Here is a 26,730-nt window from a genome sequence, read left to right as displayed (position 1 = left end):
AACACTAAGTGCAAATTATATAAAACTTTAATAAGACCAGTCTTGCTTTATGGATCTGAAACCTGGGCAGTTGGCAGTGCCGACAATTGTAGGCTGAGTATATTTCAGAGAAAGGTTCTGAGGACGATATACGGACCAGTAAATGATAAGGGCAGTTGGAGGAAAAGATATAACTATGAATTATACCAACTTTTTAAAGAACCATATGTTTGCAGAGAAATTAAAGCTAGGAGAGTCAGGTGGCTGGGCCATATCTGTAGGAAGGATGAAAATGATCCTTGCAAGAAATTGACTCTCACTATACCTTTTGGCACCAGAAAAGTAGGGAGACCTCAGCTAAGATGGCTGGATGAAGAGGAGAAGGATATAATAGCATCAGGTGTTAGAGGATGGAAAACAAAGGTGTTAGATCGAAGGACATGGAAAAGCATCGTTGGGACGGTCAAGGCTGGAACTCGGCTGTAGAACCAAAGAAGAAGAAGAAGAAGAAAATAATAGTCTGTTATGAAGAAGATGTGTTATTAAGGATTCAATACAGTCTATGCTGGAAATGAAAAAATGACGCAACGTACCTTACGTGGTATGGTATAAAAGAAATGTAAGGATTTTAAATTGCGGATTTTAATTACAGTTTTTATTGAATACACAATAAATACCGACAACATTTACATGGGAGCTACATTTCAGTCTTAATACTTGACACACTGTCTCACTCAAAACTGAAAGTCTACAATATACAAACTTCACACCCACAGCATAAAATGGTGATAGCAGCATTCTGCAGTCTCTAAGTATTCAAAGAGAACATTCAAACACTTTCCTCCACAACCCTCTACTCCATGAGAATTTTCTTCTCGTATTTATGAGTTTATGCTTTTGTGGGAAGCGTCTAAACCTCCTCTTCTCTAGAAGATCAAGAAGAAAGTTACAGAGATCCAAAATGGATGGATGGAAAGCCGAATTTCCAAAAATACAACGGATCTCTCAGGAGCTGAAGAAAAGATTTACATAGCTAGGAAATGTTTTTAAGCTAGAGGGAACATCTGAATTTCAAAGGTTGTCTGTAGCAACAGACATATCAAGAAATTTTGTAATAAGTGCATATAGTGTTGATAATCTGAAATACGTATTAAAAAGAGAGAAGTACATGGTATGGTATATCTGCAGAGAATAATAGAAAAGAGACTGCAGGATTACGCTAAACTTGTGGCCGTGGGAGAGGTTCTCTCCTTCGTTTGGGCACTCTACGGCCTATATGCAGCACTATCTGGCCTGACTTAAACTCTTTGAAGACTGTGATGGCTTCTTGGTGGCTGAGTCCGTGGAGAGCCTTCCCGTTCACTGCCAGAATTTCATCTCCTGCAACACAAATACATACAACATCAGTAGGAAGTTTAATCTCTTTGGAATATTGCGTGAAAGAGCAGTTTATTATTTCTTTAGAATATGAAAAGTTATTTTTTTAATAAATTGACTATCCATCCCAATTTTTACAGGACAGTTCCGAATTTAGACTCCCTGTTTTGAATTATGCTAAGGGTGTTTGAGATAAGGTGCTTAAGAAAATATTTGGAGCTAAGAGGGATGAAGTTACAGGAGAATGGAGAAAGTTGCACAATGTTTTTGAAATTTTAAATGGAAAGGAGGTCATGTAGGTACTCAAAATCATGTGAAATTTTCTGGGGGGGGGGGACAATAATGCAATCTGTTTTGAGATATCTCTAATCGTTTTCAAGTTATTTAAAGATAACTGTCATAATGACACAAACATTAGTTACTGCATCTACAGATATTTTGTAACACGGTACAGTACTAAGGAGGCTTTGGAAAAGGTATTTTTATACAATTCTAGTGTATATACCGTATTGGCCCGAGTGTAAGCCGCACCCGAGTATAAGCCGCACCCTTAATTTTAGGGGGAAAGGAGAAAAAAAAAAAGAAAAATTGAGTGCAGAATGAGAAAAAAAGGAAAATTGAGTGCAGTGAAATTTACCTGTCACATTATCCAGTTACAAAACTGTTTACACTATTTAAACACTTTTTCTTCAATTACGGTATTACGTGGGTAAATCACCAAAAATACCGGTACAACTAATCACCGTCTTCTCCAATGTCACTGCTGACTTCACTACTACCGGTACCGGTATTTGTTTCATCACTGTCACTTTGTTCATCACTCTCCGCCCAAAGTACGTCGTCCTCACTGCCATCCAGCGCACATTAGACTCATCCACACTAAACTTTTTGCCGGCTTCTCTATTAGACGTACTCCTAGTATGACGAATAACTGCAAGTTTGAAACTAGCGTCATAACTGCGCCGAATTCCCAAGCTTGTTGAAGCTTTTCTTTCTACGTTTCCGCTCATGGCTGAACCCGTAGCTACGTACAAACTGTTTTAATCTGTCCTATCATACAAAAGAGTACGATCACTGTAATATGAAGACTGGTACATTGTTGCGTCATATACCATACGACTGCTGACAATTTCAAACACGAGCGCGTGGCATTGTTGCTCCATTTCAAAATGATAAAATTACCGGTAGCAACATGCGCCACATTTCAAGTTTAAATTTATCGGCCGCGCAAATAAGCCGCACCCCAACTTTTCGAGTTTGAAATTTGAATAAAAAGTGCGGCTTATATTCGGACCAATACGGTATATAGCTGAAGGCTAGAATCGAAAGTGTCACTGGTAAAGCATAGTCTTACAAATACTGGTAACACCTATAGTAATCGAAAATCAAGCATATGGAAGATATTTATATGGTTCCAGACTTTTGATTCACTCTGTATATTGTTTTTAAGGTATTGATATTTATTATCTCTTGCATAGATCTAATAGCAAAACATACTGAATTTAGTTTAGAGGTAATTTCTTTAATATCATTTTTCCAATGTAACACATCGATTTGTAAGCCAAGGATTTGGTTGTTGTTTATATTAGGGATCTCTAACTTGGACTGGAGATACTGCGATAAAATCTTCACTACAGTATTCCTCAAGAAACAGTAGATTTTTTAAATATTAAAAAATGACCAAGGTGCCTTTGTCCAATTTTTCGGTATATCATTGAACAACAATCACAAACTTTCATCATCATAATTCCACTGTTATTAGACAAAATAACTCTTCTTCAGTCTTCTGTCTTCATCTTTCAATTTAAATTCAGCTCGCAAAAATTCAAAATCTGAAGTTGGCTCTCTACTGTTCAAATGGAAAATACGAATTCGAACAAGCTTTTTGAATTGATTTAACTTCAGCTGGCCTCTCAGAGCACTCTCCAATGTTGTAGTTTGTGCATACATTGGCATGTAATGGTCATCCATGGAAAGTCCTTATAATTTTATCTGGTACCAATTACGCTCCTTTCTTTAGGTCGTTAATTCTTTGGAAAACATTTTCAAACCTTGATCAGCTATCGACTGTCCCAGTTCGCACTTTGATTTAGTTCATTAAGAACATCAATCTATTGGACTGATAGGATATTATAACGGGGATGCGCAATAGATCTTTCAGGGCGCAGTGCTAGGGCTGTTTTAGCCCCCCCCCCCTCATAAATTCTATTCAATTCATTAGGTCGTTAATGGTAATGGTCACCTATAGTAAGATCCGTACAATGTGAAGTTCAAACAAATCCTTTTCCTGATGTCGTCGCTGGCTACGCAAAGGCCACAAGGATAAGTCATATGCCTGAGTCACCTTGCGGCTATGACGGAAGAATGCAAATCACGGAAGACTACGACGCGACGCAACCGTCACTTGTGGGTGAGTTTCCTGCATTCTAAGCAGTATCTACGCTTCTTTCCGGCAGTTCACTTGTTGTCAATAAACAAACCTGTCGCCTAACAAGGAGTGTACAGGAACCGGAAGCAGCAACAAGCCATTGTACCGCATGACGTCACACATTTATCTGATCAGTTTTACTGCGTTCTCGTGTTCCAAATTGATTCATATCTATTCCTTAAGAGAACCAGTTTTGTTTTACTGGGAAGGGTGATAAAGCTCTAAGTCATAAAATTTAAGCGAATAATCTATAGAGGAACGAAAAAGTGTAACTCAGCTCAGCTGATGAATAATCGTTTGGGTTTGTAAATTTAATAATCTGATTGGCTATGTACTGTAAATTTTTAGTAGAGCCATCAATGTAGCTCAGTCGGCAGACTCACTGGCCTGCTGGTCCGGAGCTGTGCTCGGGCTTGGTTTGGATCCCCTATATGGTGTGATTGATTGGTTTCTTCCGAGGTTTTCCGAGGGACTGATATCGGGTGGTCTATGGCGAGTCCTCGGCCTCACTTCACTTCATCCTCGTTTGGTCTGATTACTTGGTTGGGGTTTTCCGAGGTTTTCCCCAATCATAAGGCAAATGCCAGGTGATCTGTTGGAGAATCCTCGGCTTCACCTCATCTCACTACATCTCGCCAAAAAATTGTAAGAAATTGAAATTGTAAAAGAAAATAGTAAAAATTGTAATTGTAATTTTGTAAAATTTTGACTTGTTCCACATCTTAAAGCTTCATTGCTATTGTAAGATCTATGGAATATAATAAATGAAATGAAAAAACAAGTTCCAGTATTTTCAGCAACTACGCTAGCGAATCCGGGTTCTACTAAAGGAAGGAAATGAAGATTTACCTTTCTTTTACATGGAGTGGATGTGTTCTTTGTTTTTAGTTTTCCCTGCGTTGTTTCTCTTTTTATTCCGTTATTTAGCGCCAATGGAATTGGTGATGGCGAAATAGTATCTTGCGGGATGAGACCGAGCATTAACCAGGGATTACCTGCCATTCATCTTACAGTTGAGGAAAACCTGGAAAAACTCAACTACGTAATCAGCCCAAACGCAGCTCCGGATCAGCAACCAAACGCGTTACCGTCTGCGCTACGCCAGTGAGTTGCGTTTTTTAAGTGATAGTGTGCCATACTAATCATACGATTAGGAAGTATGCTGTTTGGGTGAATATCGACGTAACAAATCAGTTGGGCGCGAGCATTCTCCATGTAGGCACATGAGTTGCGCGTGGAGACTTTCGTATTAATGAATCAGTTATAGTTGGGTGGTAACGTCGAAACAGTTCGAAAGTGTTCATTGAATATGCTGGCAACATTAATCAGATCGATACTGGAGCTGTAATATCGACTAGTTTGAGAGTTTTTGTTGAATATTTTGGTGACACTAATCTGATTATTTAGTAAATCATTTCATTGCATCTGAGTCATTATTTCTTCCCGAGATTTGGGTTTCGGATACAATTACTTCTAACAGAACCACAAATGCTTGGGAAGCGTTTCACAAGGAATTCTGTCTTAATTTTAACTCTGCACATCCACATATTTATAAATTCGTTGATGCTATCATTCAGACTCAAACTAGTACGTGTATTAGAATGAATAACAGGGATAATATTCCCAGAATGCATCCTATATATAGAAAACGGAAACAGTATATTGAAGAACTCCTCAGAAACATTAGTAGAAGTGATTTTTTAAAGAGCGTTTCGTACTATAAGAGAACATGAATACAAAATCTTATTTCCTTTGACGGGTACCAACTTCATGGTACGATTACTTTTATTCCTTTGACGAACCAATTTCATGATACGATTGAATCAAACATTTTTAACCATACCTCCTAATAACGTACAGAGAGTCCTAGTCTCTATAAAATGGGAAGGAAAATGTTGCGAAAATATCATGACTGTGCGCAACTGATGAGTACTCACTAGTAATCACTGCGCGCAAACGATGCACAAAATTCAGGTAAAAACATTCCGTGAGCGCAATTGATAAACTCCCTGCTGTTATTGATTTCTATGGTCTATTCACATTTACTTCTTAGCAGGCAAAAATAGTTATAGATGTGAAGTTTACTACTCAGCAGTTTTTTCCCCTACAAAGGTTACGTTTAAACGGTTTAAATAACCTACTAATCTAATCTTCGACGCATACACATAATGCAAATTGGAGAAGGTAGCAGCAGACTATGAGCTTTAAAACAAGAATCGTTGACATTCACTGTTACTTGCGAGTAGCTTGCTCTTCCATTTCGGTGGATATAGCTTTATTCTCTAGAATATCTGGACTTTCCAAGCGAGGTTTATTTTCGATGATTAGGTCTTCATCACTGAATCGCTTAGAGCAGTTTAATGCCGTCCTATTACTGATCACACCTTCACCTTCCACTTCACTTATTTATTTTGAACTCTTTTTTTTTTCAAAAGAAAAGCAGAAGTACTCGAACTGCGATTGTGTAGTCTCAAATTTTCAATCAGAAACGAAGATACCCACATCCATAGGTCTATTTGCAGTTTTTCTTGGGAAAGATAAATGCGGTAGCTTCCTTTTGCTTTCCGCAAATAGTATCTCTTTCGCATCTTAAAAAATCCCAGGGAGCCCCAGCGTGGAGGTGAGGAGAGTGAATTTGACTAATTAGGCCCTCCGGACTTCACCGAAATTCACCGCAAGAGTTACAAAAATATCAGTTCTATCAGGGTTTTTGACTTACGAGACGACCTACTAATGCTTCTGGTCGCATAATGGCCCTGGTACTTATTCAGCGTCTAACAGAAAGGAGCATCAGGGCTATTTCCTTCGGAGTGAAGGCAGCAAACACACAGAATGATATCCTAACTGCTACTAATACCGACTGCCTACAAAGGTGGAAGCCTTAAGTGCCACTACCCTGTGGGTCTCTATTAGACTTTTCAATTCCTGAATACAGGATTCTGGGAGATTTCTTGGCTCCTCTTTAGGCTTTGACTGAGGAGAAACGCGTCCAACTTTTAAAAGTATCATTAGATTAAGAATTTTGATAAATATTATATGGGATGTATGCAAATTAGTGTCAGATATTTTGGGAACACATTCTTAACAATAAAACATTGAAAATTGTTCATATAAATATGGTCCTGAAAAAGCTTAGTTTCAGAGTTACACTACTTTATTGGTAACAAGCTCATAGTACAAGTGATACTAAGGAACTTATTTACGCGTTCTCAGAACGTCAACATTAGGGATAGGAATTACATGAACTATTACTAGTTCTCAGAACGTCAACATTAGGTGTAGGAATTACATAAACTATGGAGTTAAAATGTTCCCAGAGATAAAAATTCTTTGGATTTAAATCTGGCGATCGGACAGACCACTGAATGGATTCTCCTCGACCAATCCATCTTTGCCGAAATCGGCGATTCAAATGACGACGAATTCCTAGGCTAAAGTGAGCTGCAGCGCCATCATGCAAGTACCACATTCGGCGGATAACGTCCAGAGGTTACATTATTCATTAAATGGTGCAATTCGTCTCAGAGAAACCGCTGATAGGCCTATCTGACTCCTGTCTGATGCAAGAAATTGGAATCAATAAGATGACGATCAAATAAAGGAAAACAAATCTAATGGGCTGTTCTAAAAGAAGTTACAACATGAAAGCAATAAATTTGAGTTGACTGCTCTTCAGAAGTCAATGAAACGACAAACTCCTTACTAACTTTAAAACGAAGTATTTTCAGGACCACGTTTATATGAAAGTTTTTCCGTGTTTTGTTGTTAGGAACCCGTCCCGAAAAGATTTGACATTAACTAGTACATATTCTACACAACATAGTATGTTACATTACATTTAGGGCTATTAAATTAGGCTGTAATTTATTTTATCCAAATTTATTGTTAATGTCCAAGAGTGGGGAAAAAGTTACCACCGGTAACAAACGGCTGTCAGTTTCTCTCCAGATTTACTCCTAGGTAAGAATGACGTTAACATTGAGTGGAAGCATTGTATATAAACACAGTCATTTTAATTTCGGCATTTCAACAGAGAAACTTAAACTTCATAAAAAAATAAATAAATCCCAACAAATTATGAAAAGCAAATGACTAAAGTATGTATAATTACTCTAATATCAACTTATAACAACACTAATGCATGCAAATGGTAACACAAAAAAGCTGGAAAAATTACTGGAAATCAAGTATTCTCACTTTTCGTTTGAGAGACAAATAAAATTAAAAAGCGGATTTGACACACTTCCGAAAGAGTTGGTAAGCCTAGTCTCCATGGCCTGTTATAGCTACAACTACAGTCTAGTATATTATACAGTCACGAAGCTTGAGTTTATGAGGGTACTAGGAACAATAGACTGTGCAGGTACTATTTCGCATTGTCTGTATTGAGGCGATAGTAGCGATCCTAGTGGTCAGCAACTATCTATGGATGCATATTTATTACGTATTGAGCTTCGTGACAATATACTAGACTGTGCTACAACTTAAAAAAGAAACAAGTGAAATAAAAAAATAGAAACTGACAGAGTATGCATTATTGTTGACGAACTTATCCTTATTAGGAAGATGCATTCTAACCCACCCTCTTTGAGTCTGCCGCTCTCCGCAGCTTGTCCGTGAGGAAATACAGTTTTCACATAGATGCCCATGTTGCCTTTCGGGGAGTCCCGACCGCCAACAATGCTGAAACCTAAGCCTTTTTGGCCTGGTCCTTTGGTGAAGGCTACTGACAAAATCGTGAAAGCAGCACTTCGTCCAGCGCCGTTCCGCGGCAATGTGCAAAACTTGCTCTCTTCATCATCTTCTTCCTCCTCTTCCTCTTCATCCTCTGCTGACGAGTCGACGGGATCAGTCCGCTCTGCTGCCTAAAGAGATAAACAAGTTGTAAGGTTCAGTAAATGAATCATCAATTACATAGCATTAACACACTGTGATTCATCAGAGCCTTCTCAACGCGAAAAAAAAAAAACGCTGGTAACATGTAATTGTGTACTCAAGCTAGTACTGATTGTGAGTAGCATTACTGAAATATTTCAAGAATTTCATTTCCTTCGTTATCTATATTTAAAAAAAGTAAAAACGATATTCTGTTGTGTAAAACTTCTCACTTCTCTTTGTATACAAGCTAATAGAGGTAAGTAAATGTAATAACGGCACAATTCAGGCAGATAGATAGATAGATAGATAGATAGATAGATAGATAGATAGATAGATAGATAGATAGATAGATAGATAGATAGATAGATAGATAGATAGATAGATAGATAGATAGATAGATAGATAGATAGATAGATAGATAGATAATGACGATAACATAATTTTGAATAGGCTTATTTTTTGCAGAGTAGAACATTAAATGGGTACACCCAATGCTTTTATGAAAACCTTCCGCCCGTTCTTGCAAGAACGAAACATCCTCAATTTAATTTGCATTTTAAAAAGAGCCCAGAAGAGCCGCGTCAATTCCCTAAGTCTGATTTACGGCATCCTGTCCTCACTTGACGGTCTTTCAAAGCCATTGCAATGAAAGGCTCATGAGTCACTCCCACAACAAATCAACGTCATGTGGGCAATATACTTTATCGTACTTCTGTGACGGGTTGTAAGAGTTTGGTTCCGTTCGTAGTTTAGTGTCGTCCTCTTCAACCATTTCTGCAGCCTTGTGGAGCGTGCCAAATCTCCTCACTCACTGCCTTGCTAATGGATGAAACCTAGCCGCAAGACAATGCTATTGATTTTGAATGTCTTTTTAGTAATCAGTTCTTCGATAATGCCCTGGGTGGAGGGATTTGAACTCATGGCCATACCTGCGCTTTAAATGAAAACCTTCATCAGGGTGTAAATAATAAGTAGAGCCCGGATGTTTAGGCATTTATTTTGGTTAAAATAGCCAGGCATATAGGCACTAAAATAGTAAAAATAGGCAGTGAAATAGGCATTTATTAATCATGGAAACAAACAAAAAGTAGACAAATACTTAATAAACTATCCCATACGGTACTCATTTTCCTTGGTTCCATGTCACAACAAGATGCTTTTTTAAGTTGTCAACTGTCACAGTGAGCCGCCTGTCAGAGAGAACGTTTCTCATGGTGGAAAAAGATCTTTCTACTTCTACAGAAGTGATTGGAGCAAACTTAAAAGAGACTATATCTTTCTGTCTCTACTTTCTTTCAGAGATCGGGAGAAACCGACTGTGCATTGTCTCAAAAAGAGGGGTGTGAGAAGGGATTAGAGACTTCAAAGTACGCGTGACTTGTGCGTGCAAGCGACAACAGTAACGGGACCAGGAGACTTGCTTTTAATACTTCCCTCATCCCCTTTCTTTCACTGGTAAACCCTGAAGTGACCTGAGCACTGAGGGTTATACTGTTCAAACATCTTTGTAAGTGACATAAAAGATGGAATCGGTAGGGGAGAAAAGTTTACGACTTCTTGGAGACATAATGTTGCTGAAGAATAAGATTCTCAGCAAATATTTGTGTGAGGTGAATATATATTTTTAATTTGTACAACCGTTCTTTTTTCTTTGTTTTTTTATATAATTTAAGTGCGGTTTATTTTAAATGCATTAAAATATAGAAAATGTACAATAACGACGTAAAAAGGCTAAAAAAGGCATTTCACCTTAAGAGGCAAAATAAAAATTGGGTCTATCGTCCCCAAATGTGTGGAAACGTGTTTATCTCTAATAGGTCTTTCATACAAACACTCAGTTTAAAAAAGGCATTTTGCCTAACACTCGGGCTCTAATAATAAGTGACATACAAAAACATTGCTGCCTAAAGGTAAAGGTAGAGATACTCTCATACATGCCATGAGGCACATGGGGGCATGGAGATAGAGCATGATTTCGGCACTAGTATGAGGTGGTGTGGTCGGCACCACGCTCCGACCGCCTTTTTACACCCGAGAAAGATCCGGTACTCAATTTGATAGGAGGCTGAGTGAATCTCGAGGCCGTTCTGGAAGTTTGGTAACGAGAAAATCTCGTCATTACCGGGGATCGAACCCCGAACCTTCCTAGCCGTAGCCACCAGCTACTCTACCGACCGAGCTATGCGATCGCCATATAAATTGTGAGACATAAAAATCGCTTTGAGAAAATAGCGTAAATTATTACGTTCTACTAATTACTAGGAACGCATTTTTTGGTAATAGCGATGCGCGCGAAATTTTTCACAAATACTTTCACCGTTGGAAGAAAAGAAGCGAACGTTATGGAACACATAACAGCAATGGTTTCGCAGGAACAAAATGTGCTATGGCAATATCTTCCGAGCCATTGGAGACGTCAAATTTGGTAGAGAAATCCGAGGGGAGAGCCGAAAGAAATAACGTTACACCACAATTGGGGTCTAACCAACTGTTATAGTTATTACACTTTGGACGAAACGTTGCTCCTGAGCGGAGAAACAATGGAGGAGCAGTTTGTGCAACGTGGCCTTCCTTCTTGAAATAGGTTGTCAGGGGAGACGACCTCAAGGGGCAGGAAAGGAAGGTAATAACCGGAAAGATGAACTGAAGCGTCAAAACGTGGTTGAGGGCGGACGTAATTCCGAGATACGTTATTTCAGGTGGTGGAAGTGTGGTTACCGTTTGGAAGATGCATTAGGCCTATGACTGCTTGTATAAACTGCACATGAAAATCGTGGCGTTGTGAATAATTAATTTGTTTTCCCAGGCGTCTGTCAAATATGAAGCTTCTACATCACAGTTCCGAGTTTACGACACCAAAAAGTAATTTGTGCGTGGTAAGTGGTAATAAAAGTATAATTTATATCGGAATGTCAAGATAGTTATAAAATTAAAGCGAAACGACTCAAATTCGTCATGTTACCAGAGATCTAGAAATATTACCAGGTGTGAGGTTTGACTTTTTACATGTGTCACTGATGACACACAGATTAATTAATATACCAATGAACAATGACAAATACACTGAAGAATTAAACACAATAAAATATATAGCACAAGACAATGGATACAACCCTAACATAATAGACACACTAATAAAAAAGGCAAAACAAAAACAGAACAAACCAACACAAACAGCACGCGAGAATAAATACATAACATTAACATATCACAATACCAATACCTACAAAATTGCAACTTCATTCAGAAAACTAAAGTACAAAATTGCATACAAAACAATAATACAATACAGAAATACTTAAATAACCACATTAAACATTCAAATAAATATAATTCAACTGGAGTTTACAAATTAAAATGCAATAGTTGCCCACATTTTTACATAGGACAGACAGGAAGATCCTTGCACACAAATATAATGAACATATTAAAGCTATAACCAAACCCTACATCACATCAAATTATGCAGATCACATTATCAACAATAATCATGACTACAATAATATAGAAACAGATATGGAAATTTTACACATCACACCAAAAAGTTCACAGTTAAACATCCTAGAACAGTACGAAATATATAAGAATACAATAGCATACCCACAATATATACTTAACACACAACTGAACTGCAGTTCGATACGCACACATTATATGGCGTCATAATAAATCATAACATACAAACAGCCAACCCCTACCATAGGAGCAACATACCCCCACCCCTACCATCGACAACTGCACATCGCAGAGTCAAGATCACCAATGGCTCAAGAGACACTGAGGACGACGACACATAGCGTCGAAATGGGCCGTCTGCCGAAGGTATATACCTTTTTTTTTTTAACAATTTTAACACTTTTAACGTATGACAAAGTAAATTTTATGTTTTTAACAAAGTGTTAACGAGAACTTTAATCAATGATGTTTAAGCGTCTGTTCCAACATAAGAGAAGACAAAAGAATGGGCAATTTATCTGTTTGGTTCGTTACCAAGAACTATGGAGAATTTTCAGTTAACGACAGACTGTGGCCTAACCTCGCTTGTGGCCTTCCACTGTGTGATCTGAGTTCGATCTCCGTCTGAGTCAGGAAGGAATTTACGATGGAGAAAGCAGGCGCGAGGGATTTTTCTGGGGATTCTGCCTTTTTCCCTTCACCATTATCATCATTCTAGCAACATTCTACAATCACTCTCACTCTGCGAGATCCCGAGCCAGACCCAGAACAAATAAAAGCAAATGACAAAGCTGTACACACTGTGTTTAATAAAGACTATTATTATTAACAGTAAGTATATCATAAATCTTACAAGGGCAGTGTCGCAATACTTTTCTAACTCCACAATTAGCAATACAATACTTGCAGTAAATTTTGCACTCACAATATTGTAAACTACCAAGAGTTTTAATGAAAAACTATTTTCAGAACATGGGAGAGGTTATTGTACAAGGAAAAAGAATAAAGTGTAGCCTGTAACATTTGCGGTTATGGTTTTGTTAGCAGAAGAGATAGTATGCCACTGAAGCGAAATGACAGCTGTGAGCAGTATGGAATGCCGATATATTCAAACAAGACGAAAATCATGATTACTGAATGAAAATGAAGAAGGTAAACGTGCGAATTCGAAATGAGACAGTAGAACAAGTGGACAGCTTCAAATACTTGGGGTATTAATAAAAGTACCTATATTCCATTTTCTTTAACAACGGAAAGTTTACCTCCACCTAAGCATAATTATCACTTAGTAATACACAATATTTCATGTAATGAATAACAAATAATTATTGTAATTGTCCATATCTATCACCTTCCACACAAGTCAAATATTTAGGAATTAATATAGATCATCATTTACGTTGGGATAAACAAACTGATTTGATGTGTACAAGTATAAGAAAGACAATTTATAAAGTCATATTTTATCACTAAGGAGGCATTGAGAATAATACTTTTAGTTTTAGTACAATCATTAACACAATATAGTATAATAAATTGGGGTGGAGTAGCATCATCTGTACTTAATCCATTAATTTTATTACACAGAGGACTAATAAAAATTTGTCTGAGCAAAAATATTGATTGCCCAACAAACTTAATTTATACAGATTTTAAAGTATCAATTATTGAAGAAATTTATAAATATGGTTTACTAACTTACTACCTACCACAGAAATCAAATAAAACATAAATCTAATCGACATGAATATCGTACTCGAAGACGAAAGACTACTTTCCCATTGAGCCTAAAGTCATACAAGTGCAGCTCTTAAACATGGTGCTAGTTTCGGTCCAAGACTTTATAATAAAATTACAAACCATTTTCCAAATTTGAAATATTTTAAAATTGAAGCTTTTAAAAAAGAAATTTATAAAATTATTCATGACATATAATACGAGTATTAACAAATGTATTTTTTTACCTTTTATTTCTGTCGACTGTATTCATGTTTTTATTGAATATCACTGACTTCTGTCTGATTATCAATATATTAAATGTGTTTTCTGTTTTTTTTTTTTTTTTGCTCTTGTGTGTTATTTATTGGTTTGAAGTATGTTACTTACTATATTCAGTAAACTGTCCTTGTAAATTTTATGTTATATTATTGGCTACGACCACACCGTACACGCGTGGCTCTTACGGTAGTGGCTAGAAACATTTTTGTTTTATAATTTTAATTTGTACTCACTAGCTAGCTAGCTAGCTAGCTAGTTAAATAAATTTAATTATAAGATAGGCCTACTGTGTAGTAACATGAGTTGCTGCCAGGGAGTCCAAAGGAGGACAGCAATGGCAAAGGAAGCTTTTAACAGAAAAAGGACAGTCTTCTGCGGACCTCTTGAAAAGTACTAATGAAGTGCTTTGTATGGACTGTGGCACTGTATGGGGCAGAAACACGGACATTACGAATTAATCAATGGAAGACGGGGTTCTTCAGACTCCTGACGTTTAGTGACTTCGCTTTTGATTAGCAGTAGCCAAATATCGGGGAGATTTAATACATAATTATTGCAGAAGAATCAAAATGTGAGAATGTGAGAACTGTCAGAAAATCGTTACATTTCGACAGAGAAAAGAAACCTGAATCAACGAGTTAATAAGATAGTATTCGAAGTGAAAAGCGAAGTTTCGAGCGCCTCATCATAGGACAACAATATTGTACTCAACAGATATTAACACTCATTATTTGCTATAATTACTCTCGAACACGGGCAACGAACACTCCACTCGTGCGCCGAAGCAGTGTTACAGCACTACGGCAAGTTAATTAGCGTATATGCGTCACACTCCAACAAACAAATCACTACCTGCATCCAATGACTCCGCGGAAACGTTGCGTAAGCTAGCAAAGCAAACCACAAAACGAAAGTAGAGAAGTATTCTGCAGTTTCAAGGTCTACACACGTCTAATGAATGACATTCATGATGTGATACAGGCAGACCATCTTGAAGACTATCACACGATTACTTCTCGAATCAGAAAACTTCATTAACAAATTTCCGACGATATGTTATTTTGATACATAGTCTACTTCGCGTTTCTTTAATTCCCTTTCTTAAATATACTTTCTGCAGAAAAGAGACTATTCGTGTGCCTGATCCAACTGGTGAAATATAATTAGCCTAAATCATAGTAAGGCCTACACCAAGTTGCATGTTTAGTCAGTCGTCCGAAGACTGGTTGGAACCTCATAAGTAGGGGTCGGATTCATATGCACTAAAGTGGCAAAATATACTTGCACGTATGACTTAAAAGCCAGGATATATGCACTAAAATAACATATGCACTGTTAAAATAAAAAAGAACTTATTTTATTTTAAGCAAATCGTGTCGCTGTTATTTCCGGCGCGGCTCCTCCTCTTTGCTTACGCCTTGAGAAGTGAAGTCTCTATAAAGTCTAGGTAGGTAGTATCGTTCGCCATTTTTGTTCTTTCTTTGCCGAGTTACCAGAAAAAGAATCTATTTGCCGCACCGTTAAACATTATCATGTCATAACTCCTATGATAATAAATCAAACGCACTGTAATTGAGCAAATAATGTCCTCGTGTGCTTTCTGCGAACGCCAATTAAAGAACAAAAAAATATTAAGTGTTTATTGAGCCTTGGGAAGTGCGTAACGTCATCAGCAGCGAATCACAAGACGCACACGTTTAAATGTAGCCGACCTGCAACGTGATTGGCTGCCGGAAATAAGAGCGACGAGTCTATAATATTGACGGCTTTTCTGTTATACATAAGAATACTCAGATACCATTAGTTGTTAAAGTTGCGTGTCCTTGAACCCATTTCTTAAGCAGTACACTTCTGGCACATTTTTCGTTCGGTATCGTTGATAAAACTAATTTAAAATTATGATTTTCTTGAGGCTAAGCTATTCTAAAATACAATCCACTTTACATACTATCGTATTTTCTCTGACTTGTCACCACAAACAACGAAATATTCTGATTTGTCACGTCGGCAAGTAAATTCCATTATCGGGCCTATATTGTTGACAGGCGGGGAAATTCGAGTTTAGCGGGTGCAAAGAAGTCTATAAACACTTCCTGCAATTTCAAGCCACTGCACGATGCGAGCAGGCAGAGAGCAGCTCACCTACTGAGACACACCGAGTTTGTTGACCTCTTACATCTGTATCACGAGTAGAGTGTGATAGCGGCAATGTTGCCGGACTGCTAAAACTTCAAATTTAATTTTCTAATGAACCGTGCATTTAATCACAAAATATAACATAAGTTTTCCATTCATTTACGTGTACCTCATCGTCCCTTTCAATCTGCAAGGTTATTTCACTTCCACTCTGTATAGTCGGTATAATGTAACGTGCGGTATTAAGTTACTAAGTTGCAACTTCAACAATTTTCCCCCCATACTTGATCACCTGTTTAAATTTAGTGATTTTCTAGTTCATAGGTTCATTTCACTACTAGCAACACTTCCTCGAATATACGCATGTTACAGATATCACGATAGTTAGTGTTCCGTTGGCACAATTTGAGATATTAACCGGACGAGGCAAGGTATTCTAGATTAAATTTATAAATTTATTGTGTAGGCTATATATTTTACACAATAAGTTGTGGAAATATAATTATTATCCCTTTATATAGCGAGTTGTATGTGAAGTTGCCATTTCGATTATATCACTTTTTTAAGCCATGAACATTTATTCAGTAACATTAATATTTTGGGCTCAATGTTGGTAGCATTGAAGTGCCATTCATTTTTTTTATCTTTCTACCTCACAATATACGCCTATTGTTTTGAGTAGAGCTGCGTGGCTCTTTTGAAAGAAGTGTTTTCGTCATAAAATTTCATCTGCATAAAAACAATTCTGCGTGTGAGTACTTCAGCTACTGCGCGTGCGCGAACTCCTGTATCATTCAGGACTTTATTAACAACTACATCAGGATAAAGGGAATAAGCTAGACGTACCTTAGTCCGCCATGTCAACTCCTGCCGCTGTGGCACGAGGTCTCCACTACTCCGATGACTGCGCCGCACACCGTTCATCAGCTGTTTCTGCTTCTTCTTCTCTCCCAGTGCCTCTTGCAGCTGCCTTATAAGCTCCCTCTGCTTGTCTCGCAATTCCACGTTTTCCTCAGGCTCTTCCTCCTGGGTAGTGTCCAGCGGACCAGAGTATGGTAGTGAGGTTGGGCCCGAATCGGTCGCAGTGTCGTAACCGTTGGAACACGTCACACTGCCACCGATCACAAAGCTGCGCTGCTCGACGGGTGGATCCGCCACTGACCACCTCCTGTGGCCCTGGTCGTCGGCCCTGCTCCGCCGCTGTTGCGCAGGGGCGTCGCCCTGCGCCTCGATGCTGTGGTAGCCGTGGTCCCAGCCGTCCCCGTGCGGCGGGGAGGGGGAGCAAGACTTCCTCCTTAGCCTCACGTCGTCACGTTTGCAGAAGCGTGGCAGTCGGGTCGACGACGTCGTCGATGACGATGTAGACCTGTTGCTATCGGTGCTTCTGCCGTCGAGGTCCTCCGTCGGCGGCGTCGCAGTACCCCTGCCGGAGGAGCAAGTGCTGGAAAGCTTCCTCTGCCTGTTTTCAGAAGAACCCCTCGAATCCGAGTCCCGGAAGCCGTAGGGAGGAAGGGACAAGGGACCGGACTGGCTAGAAAATTCATCTCGATACAGTTCGTCTTGTTCGTCCGGCGCGTGGAGATTTTCAGATGTCTTTGCAAGAGGAGACGGGACGTAGAACGTCGGTTGGTTGGTTTTGGAGGACGTCGACATCTCGTGGACGGAGACGGCGCGGCGCTTGCGCAGACCGGCGTGCAGACGGTTCAGCTTGGAGCGCAGCATCTGCTGCATCTCTGGGAAGATGTGGTGGCTGCTGGCGCTGCTACGGAGCGGCGTGGTGGGCCCATCGCGCGGAGGTGCCGTGGGGGGCATGCTCACCACCACGGCGTGGTCGGTGCTCAGCAGCAGGCGCTCACACTGGTGAGTCGGCGTGGACGAGGCGCAGGGCCCCGGGGACGGAGTCGTGAAAGAGGAACACCGGCGACGCAGGCGTCTCCAGCGCTGCGAGATGCTTTTGTTGAGCACCGCGAGATCTGAAACACGGCAATGCAGCAGTGTTACGATCTGGCTACATAACGGTGATGAAGGAGAAGAATCCTTCTTCGGACAAGACTGAGCAAGAAGGCACTAAAGCGAACTATGAATATGACTATACTGTTCATCTACAATCTACACCAATAACACTGAATTTTCCATTTTAAATAAAATTCTGATAAAAACAAACTTTTCAAGTACTGTAATCAATATAAATGAACGATAGTTAGGATATCGGATATTGGAAACATGTTTAATTTCTATGAACAAAGATCAAAATGGATCTAATAATGCTCATCAATGCTTAAAACTGAATTTGGTCCTCTCAAGGAGAGGAGAGGGAGAGGGAGAGAAGAGAAGAGAAGAGAAGAGAAGAGAAGAGAAGAGAAGAGAAGAGAAGAGAAGAGAAGAGAAGAGAAGAGAAGAGAAGAGAAGAGAAGAGAAATGATAAGAAGAGGAGAGAAGTGATAAGAGAAGAAGAGAGAAGTAGTAAGAGGAAGAGAGAAATAACAAGAGAAGAAGAGAGAAGTAGTAAGAGAAGAAGAGAGAAATGATAATAGAAGAAGAGAGAAGTAGTAAGAGAAGAATAAAGAAGTGGTAAGAGAAGAAGAGAGAAGTGATAAGAGAAGAAGAGAGAAATAGAAAGAGAAGAAGAAAGAAGTGGTAAGAGAAGAGGAAAAAGAGACGAGGAGAGAAGTGGTAAGAAAAGAAGAGAGAAGTGGTAAGAGAAGAGGAGAGAAGTGGTAAGAGAAGAAGAGAGAAGTGGTAAGAGAAGAGGAGAGAAGTGGTAAGAGAAGAAGAGAGAAGAGGTAAGAAAGATAAGTTACAGGAAAAGAGGGAAGAGGTAAGAGAAGAGGAGGGAATATGTAAGAGTATAAGACAGAAGATATGAGGGGGAGAAGAGAAGAGAAGAGAAGAGAAGAGAAGAGAAGAGAAGAGAAGAGAAGAGAAGAGAAGAGAAGAGAAGAGAAGAGAAGAGAAGAGAAGAGAAGAGAAGAGAAGAGAAGAGAATTTTGATGGCACATTTCGTGGACTACAACATTAAAATTACATCCTCGGCTCAAACTTGCGTGAAAGGTAGACACTAAATATGCCGTCTTTAAGATTGACATGTTCGGTTAATGTAACGTGTTGAAGTTGAAGTCAACGTTCAAACCAGAGAGTGATTCACTAATTTGAGCCGCCTCATGTCAAGCACAACACGGATCTTTTAAATTACATGCCTTGTCTTCTTGTGCCGGGGAAATCCAGCGTAAATGACTTCGAAGACGTCACTGCAGTGTAGGAATCAACATGCAATTCTATTAGTGCGCTCCAAGGCACTTACAAGTTTGCTTGTAAGATGAAGATACGTCTAGGACTAACCAACACGAAGCTGAATTACAAATAAAGTTGAAATTCGTCGTAAAGCATACGCGGCACATACAACAAAAAGACACTGGAATCTTTTCATGGCCGACTATCTATCGGAGTTCTTTCACTGATGTAAAATGTAGGCCTACATATTATCACATCAAAAGCACTGGCACTATAATAAACATCGTTATCACAACCATCACTTAAACCACCACCACCACCATCACCACCACCACCACCACCAGTATCAAGAACTGTCTATTGATACTGTTATGATTAACGTCCAAAATTCATAATAGCGGGCTCTCTGGTAATTATATTCAACATAAGCGAAAATCTAATGTAGAAATACTCTAAGCATTTCTATTCGAAAACACGACATATTGTAATTTGTTTTATTCCATGTAGTACATAATATGCATACAAATGTAATAAAAATATAGACTACAGTAATATCTTAGGAAACATCATATTTTTATTATTTTTGTTTTTGTATGATAAACATGTGTTACACGGTTTCCATATGCACGCTCTGATGATATCTAATCTATAATGAATTTCGGTCCGAATCTTTTTTTTTTATTGATATTGCATCCCTGATGTCTTTCACGTAAGACTTTTAAAGATTTCTTACAGACGTTCTGTAGGAATTGTCCTTTACATTGCCCCACATAGCGAAGTTAAGTCTGGTGAACGCGAGGGTCAAGAAATGTCGCTGATCAACATGTTTTGGAAGAAATTGTTGTCTTGGTCCATTCCGTTCAAGATATTCACGTCAACACTTATTCTCTTTCCTTTCTCCCTGTTTTTAATTACTGTAGAATTTTCACTTGTATAGAGACTTTAAGATGCTTCCGAAGAACTTTGTGGATGATTGGATGTGGAAATCTGAAATTCTTGTGATACACGACAAACGGACTTTGTGGGCTGTATTGGAAAGCTTCCGTACTGCTGCAACTTGAGCTTCGGGTACACTGGGTCTTTTTGCGCGTGACGTCTTTCCTACGCTTTCCATAAACCACTCATACTAGGCTATACCTAATATCACTTCTAGGAGATGTCATGTATTGTAGACTCTGCTGAACAGCGTTGCCAAGTGAAATGTCCAGAAAGTCGGCAAACTAGAGTTCAAAAGTCCTTAATTCCTTATTATCAATAGAGAAACTTTTATGTTTGTCGCTAGAGAGTGCTGAAAAGTTGCTAAATCCATATTTAAGCAGTAGAAAAGTTAAAAGAAAATGTCGTCGAAACATTGTCAGAAGTCGCCAGATTTAGCAACAAGTCGCAAAATTGGCAACACTGCTCCTGAAATTTCGTTGGGCCTGAACTGTGGAATTTGTCTCAATTAGCCACTCTACACAGGGAGAGTTTTGTTGCCTACTCGACATTAAAAAAAAAAAAAAAAGACACACACAACAATGCCAGGTTACTGCCAATCCATAAAATCTCCCACTTCTGTTAATACCTCACAAAAAGAGAATTAAATTATTATGATTATCTTATTAGATATTTTGAATTTTTATTACAGTTTTTATGTACACGGTACATTTTATTTAACGACATTTTCTACTGCAAAGATTATTCAGCGTTGAAATTCATCGAAGAGGAATTGCCACTAAATTTTGCCTGCAGGTCTCCAACAAGAACCAAGAACATCTCCTTGTCATTTTAAAGAAGCCATAGTGAGAATTTTATCGTCCTTGGTATGAACCCGCGTACCTAAGATCCAACGGCGAGCATAACGACATTTTTCTACTGCAAAGATTATTCAGCGTTGAAATTCATCATCGAAGAGGAATTGCCAATAAATTTTGCCTACAGGTCTCCAACAACAACCAAGAACATCTTGTCATTTTAAAGAAGCCATAGTGAGAATTTTATCGTCCTTGGTATGAACCCGCGTACCTAAGATCCAACGGAGAGCATAATCGCCAGATCATGGGACAACAGTTTAAATGTACGAAAATTTAAAGGCAACACATCAACGCCGTAATATCATAAGCACTGTCACTGTCATTACTACCACCACCAACACCACTAAAAAAAAAACCTGGGCCTTCAAGCTCGTTCTGCTCTATTGATAGGTTAATATGACTATGAACGAACTTCAAGTATTCGCAATTTGTGGAGACTCTCTAGTATCAGTACCTTATATATATATATATATATATATATATATATATATATATATATAGATATATATATATATATAAAAGTCTAGTACATACAGTCACGAAGCTCAATACGTAGTAAATATGCATCCATAGATAGTTGCTAACCACTAGGATCGCTACTACCGCCTCATTACAGACGATGCGAAATAGTACCGGCATAGTCTATTGTTCCTAGCAACCTCACAACTAAGCTTCGTGACTGTATTATACTAGACTGTGCTAATATTATGACAGTTCTTTTTGGGAATTTTTTTTACAATTTTACTGAGCGAGAGAAGGACCGGTTTTGTGCAGAAACTTGCCCACGAACATTCCCTTAATACGTTAACGCAATAAAAAAACGATCTTCCTCTCGCTGAGTAAAATTGTAAAAAAATTCTCAAAAAGAACTATCATAATATTATTAATATCACAATATTGCCAGCCTTTACCATATATATATATATATATATATATATATATATATATATATATATATATATATATATATATATAGAGAGAGAGAGAGAGAGAGAGAGAGAGAGATTTCTTTATTCGATTTACGCCTGCTATATATGCGTATAATGTAATTTAATATATATTGCTATTGGATGATCTAAAAAGAAAGTCAAAAGGATTTTGGAATTCTTCAAAAACAGATGCAATACCGCTCAACAATTCGAGATCCCCTAAACTCGACTTAAAAGAACGGAAGAACTGTCTTGAAATTTGCTTATCAAGCAATAACGCATCTCAACCTATATATTTAGACATGTATAGTCAACTGTACAGTATGAGCTAATTCTTATCGCCTTGTAAATATTTGGTGTGAATCATGTATGGACAGAAGTTTAAAATTCGCTTCAAGTTACAAGGTCGAAACGTGTTAAACATTGGGCTAATCGAAACGTGTTAAACATTGGGCTAAAAATAGCCGAGACAAACAAATTGTTACAGGGCATCCAGAGACCACCATATAGCTTCTGGTTACTGTAATCACAAACGTCACCAACAATTTGAGACTATGAATTAAACTTTACTAAATGACACAGAAGTGATTGTATTGTGGAATATACGTGGACCTAATCTTGGTGCTTTTTTCTAAGCCTTCCAAATAAGGACTTTTGTTCGTTTAGCGATATTTAACAATAAATCATTCTAACTTTTTTTACCAATAACAGACTATTCATAAATGATTAAAAGAATTGATTACACAACAGTAATAGAGTAATATTGATTTGAAAATGAAGGAGAAAATCTGTCATAAATCTCGCATCATCCAAACCTGCAAGAAGCGCTTAATTATTGACGTATCATCTCTGTAGATAAAGGGACGTCCAAGGGAAGTTTTCTTTTCTCAATCGTACTATCAGGGACTGGAATGCTTTACCTGCAGACTTACTAAAGGCTTTACTAACAACCAAAAATGTATTTAAAAATAGGCTTAAGGACTTTACTAATAGACGGTAATTATACACAGTATTTAAAGGGTGTAAATGATATTTTGTTATTGAAGTGTTGTATCAGTGAACAATTATGTTGTGTCAGTGAAACGTGTAGTGTCAGTGAAACGTGTTCCTGTCAGTGAAGCTTTATAGTTTATAGTGGCAGTGCAAAGTATTTGAACAGTGAAATGTTTTTGAAGTGTTAGTGAAATCAGGATAGAATCAGTGAAATGTGTCGTAGTTCCAGTGCAGTGAGTGAGTTGACAGCGAAATAAGTGTAATGTTGAAAAGTACTTGTGCAGATATGAACATATCATACTCGTGAGTTTTAGTTCGAACTTAGGTTTAAGATACAAATTTTTAATTTAGGATATTCCCTGTTATTATTATTATTATTATTATTATTATTATTATTATTATTATTATTATAAATTATTGTTAGTATTAATTATTAGTATTATTATTAATTGTATTTTTATTAATAAGTTTATTATTGTCATTATTGAGTGAAATTAGTTACCACTGCCACCGGGTATATACCCATTGCAGTGTGAATAAAGACATACATACAATAAGGAATTGCAACTTAAAAGCAAAGAACACATCGAGTTCCTACGGGAGGGAGATAGAAATATCTTAACACCAGGCATCAAATTCTGCTCCTTATGGTTGGTAACCACCACACTAAGTCCCACAATAGAATATACGACGCACAAAGGGTCAAAGCATGCCTAAGTGTCCGGACCGTCCTGGGTCGAGCCCTCTTAAATCTAAAGCCAGTCAAGCCCCTCTTACTCCCGATTGATTATTACATTCAACTCGTGTGCTTAGCGGTACTTCCTATACATGTTAGTTCAGTCAATATAGATGCCTGCAGTTATGTTGTCAGGCACCTTTCACAATCACTTAAAACGATATAAATAGCTTTATACTAACCTTCACTTCAAGCGACAATGAAAGTGTGTTAGCCTAATGAAAAGAAATCGTTGTTATATAAAATAGCAACTGGTCAGCAATCAAACGATTTATATCTACAAATGACCAACTTTTGAATAACAATACTGGCTGAAGCGATGTCTGATAATAGAGCCATAGTTTTAAATTTTATTATCAATCGTATTTTGAGATTTACTATTTCCGAAATTTCAAAACTACTTTCAGTTTTATCATAAGTAGTATTTCCGAAACATTGGGGATAAACCTCACGGTATAGTTGATAATTCCTAATTATTCGTCATAATCTAAACCGCTATTAAAGTATAAAACCCTATTACGTGGGACATGCAGTAAAAGGAAGTACATTGACAATCTGTGGTTCAGGGCTTGGAGAGAGGGCAGTACAATAAAAGGGACTCGCACGATCAATATTATGGTCATCAGTGTCAATATCACGGTCGGCTGTGTAAAGTAAGAGGGGAGATATTAATGTTTTTGTCAACCATCTAAAGTTACAAAAATAATGATCAATGGACAAATAAGGGGACAGATACTGCATTCAAATACCTCGACAATACAATATCAGGAGCTGGAACACGTGATACGAATTATGAAAAACCACAACAGAGTGAATGACATTCCTGACAGATATTTTAGCGTAGCTGTGTCAACAAATGAAATGTACGACTTTACCAGAGAGGGAATTGGTTCGCTCGCTCTCTGCTTGGCATCGATAAACAGCATTCGAACGGAAGGATAATGGGCCTGACGTCCACTCATGACGTTCACTCGTGCAGTTCTGCTCTATTCCTCCGTCGTCACACTTAGCTATAAGTAGCCCTAGTATCTGTGACAAGCAGCCTCAGTGTCAGTGACAAAGTTAGGTAGAGTTTGATGAGGAGATAAGATTAGTGACGAGTAGCCTAGCGTCAGTGGTACGATTTGATGGATAGATTAGTAACAAGTAGCTCCGCTGTCTGGAATAATGTGTGATAGAGTTCGATAAGGCGATAGATAAGTGACAAGTAGCCCCGCTGTCAGTGACAAGGTTAGGTAGGGTTTGATGAGGAGATAAGATTAGTGACGAGTAGTCTCGCGTCTGTGGTACGATTTGGTAGGTTTTGATGGATAGATTAGTAACAAGTAGCTGCGCTGTCTGGAATAATGTTTGATAGAGTTTGATAAGGCGATAGGTGACAAGTAGCCCCGCTGTCAGTTACAAGGTTAGGTAGGGTTTTAAGAGAAGATGAGATTAGTGACGAGTAGTCTCGCGTCTGTGGTACGATTTGGTAGGGTTTGATGGATAGATTAGTAACAAGTAGCTCCGCTGTCAACAAGTAGCTCCGCTGTCTGGAATGATGTTTGACAGAGTTCGATAAGGCGATAGATAAGTGACAAGTAGCCCCACTGTCAGTAATAAGATTAGGTAGGGTTTTAAGAGAAGATAAGATTAGTGACGAGTAGCCTCGCGTCAGTGATACGATTTGGTAGGGTTTGATGGATAGTAACAAGTAGCTCCGCTGTCTGGAATAATGTTTGATAGAGTTCGATAAGGCGATAGATAAGTGACAAGTAGCTCCGCTGTCAGTGACAAGGTTAGGTAGGATTTTAATAGAAGATAAGATTAGTGACGAGTAGTCTCGCGTCTATGGTACGATTTGGTAGGGTTTGATGGATAGATTAGTGACAAGTAGTTCCGCTGTCTGGAATGTTTGATAGAATTTGATAAGGCGATAGGCGAGTGACAAGTAGCCCCGCTGTCAATGGCAAGGTTAGGTAGGGTTTGGTGAGGAGATAAGATTAGTGACAAGTATCCTCGCGTCAGTGGTACGATTTGGTAGGTTTTGATGGATAAATTAGTAACAAGTAGCTCCGCTGCCTGGAATAATGTTTGATAGAGTTTGATAAGGCGATAGATAAGCGACAAATAGCCCCGCTGTCAGTGACAAGATTATATAGGGTTTTAAGAGAATATGAGATTAGTGACGAGTAGCCTCGCGTCAGTGGTACGATTTGGTAGGGTTTGATGGATAGATTAGTGACAAGTAGCTCCGCTGTCTGGAATAATGTTTGATAGAGTTCGATAAGGCGATAGATAAGTGACAAGTAGCCCCGCTGTCAGTAATAAGATTAGGTAGGGTTTGATAAGATTAGTGACTAGTATCCTCATACCAGTAATGAGGTTAGAGAGATAGTGACAAGTAGTCCCATCAGTGATAAGGTCAGGTAGATTTTGATGAATACATTAGTGACAAGTAGCTCCACTGTCTGAAGTAAGATTTGATAGAGTTTGATGAAACGATAGATTATTGAGAAGTAGTCTCACTGTCAGTAATATGGTTAGGTAATTAGAGTTTGATAAGGAAATATATTAGTGACGAGTAGCTGAAGTCAGTGATAACGTTAAACAGGGTTTGATGAGGAGACATTAGTGACAAGTAGTCTATGATGAGGTAGGTTTTGACAAGGACATATATTAGTGACAAATAGCCCCACTGCCTGTAATAAGGTCAGTGATAACGTTAGGCCTAAGTAGCATTTTGTGATGAGATTCAATAGTGACGAGTAGTCCTGTATCAGTGATAAAATCATAAGGTTGAGCAGGATTTGATAA

At 38.3% G+C, this 26,730-nt stretch overlaps 1 protein-coding gene across 4 annotated transcripts in view; it reads right to left on the bottom strand.

Moving 5' to 3' along the window:
- Positions 1 to 605: 605 nt before the first annotated feature.
- The window catches only part of LOC138692956 (uncharacterized), a 390,101-nt gene continuing 363,976 nt past the window's right edge, over positions 606 to 26,730 (bottom strand). For all 4 annotated transcript variants that reach the window (XM_069816368.1, XM_069816369.1, XM_069816370.1 and 1 more), the window contains 3 exons: positions 17,099 to 18,225; positions 8,367 to 8,649; positions 606 to 1,359 (listed from right to left, as the gene is read on the bottom strand). In XM_069816368.1, coding sequence (XP_069672469.1) covers positions 1,199 to 1,359; positions 8,367 to 8,649; positions 17,099 to 18,225 — 1,571 coding nt within the window. In that variant the 3' untranslated portion in view covers positions 606 to 1,198. The remainder of the gene's footprint in view (positions 1,360 to 8,366; positions 8,650 to 17,098; positions 18,226 to 26,730) is intronic.

This window comes from Periplaneta americana, chromosome 17 (genome assembly GCF_040183065.1).
Source record: "Periplaneta americana isolate PAMFEO1 chromosome 17, P.americana_PAMFEO1_priV1, whole genome shotgun sequence".
In the NCBI taxonomy this organism is placed as follows: domain Eukaryota; kingdom Metazoa; phylum Arthropoda; class Insecta; order Blattodea; family Blattidae; genus Periplaneta; species Periplaneta americana.
This window is presented reverse-complemented; position numbering and strand designations above follow the sequence as displayed.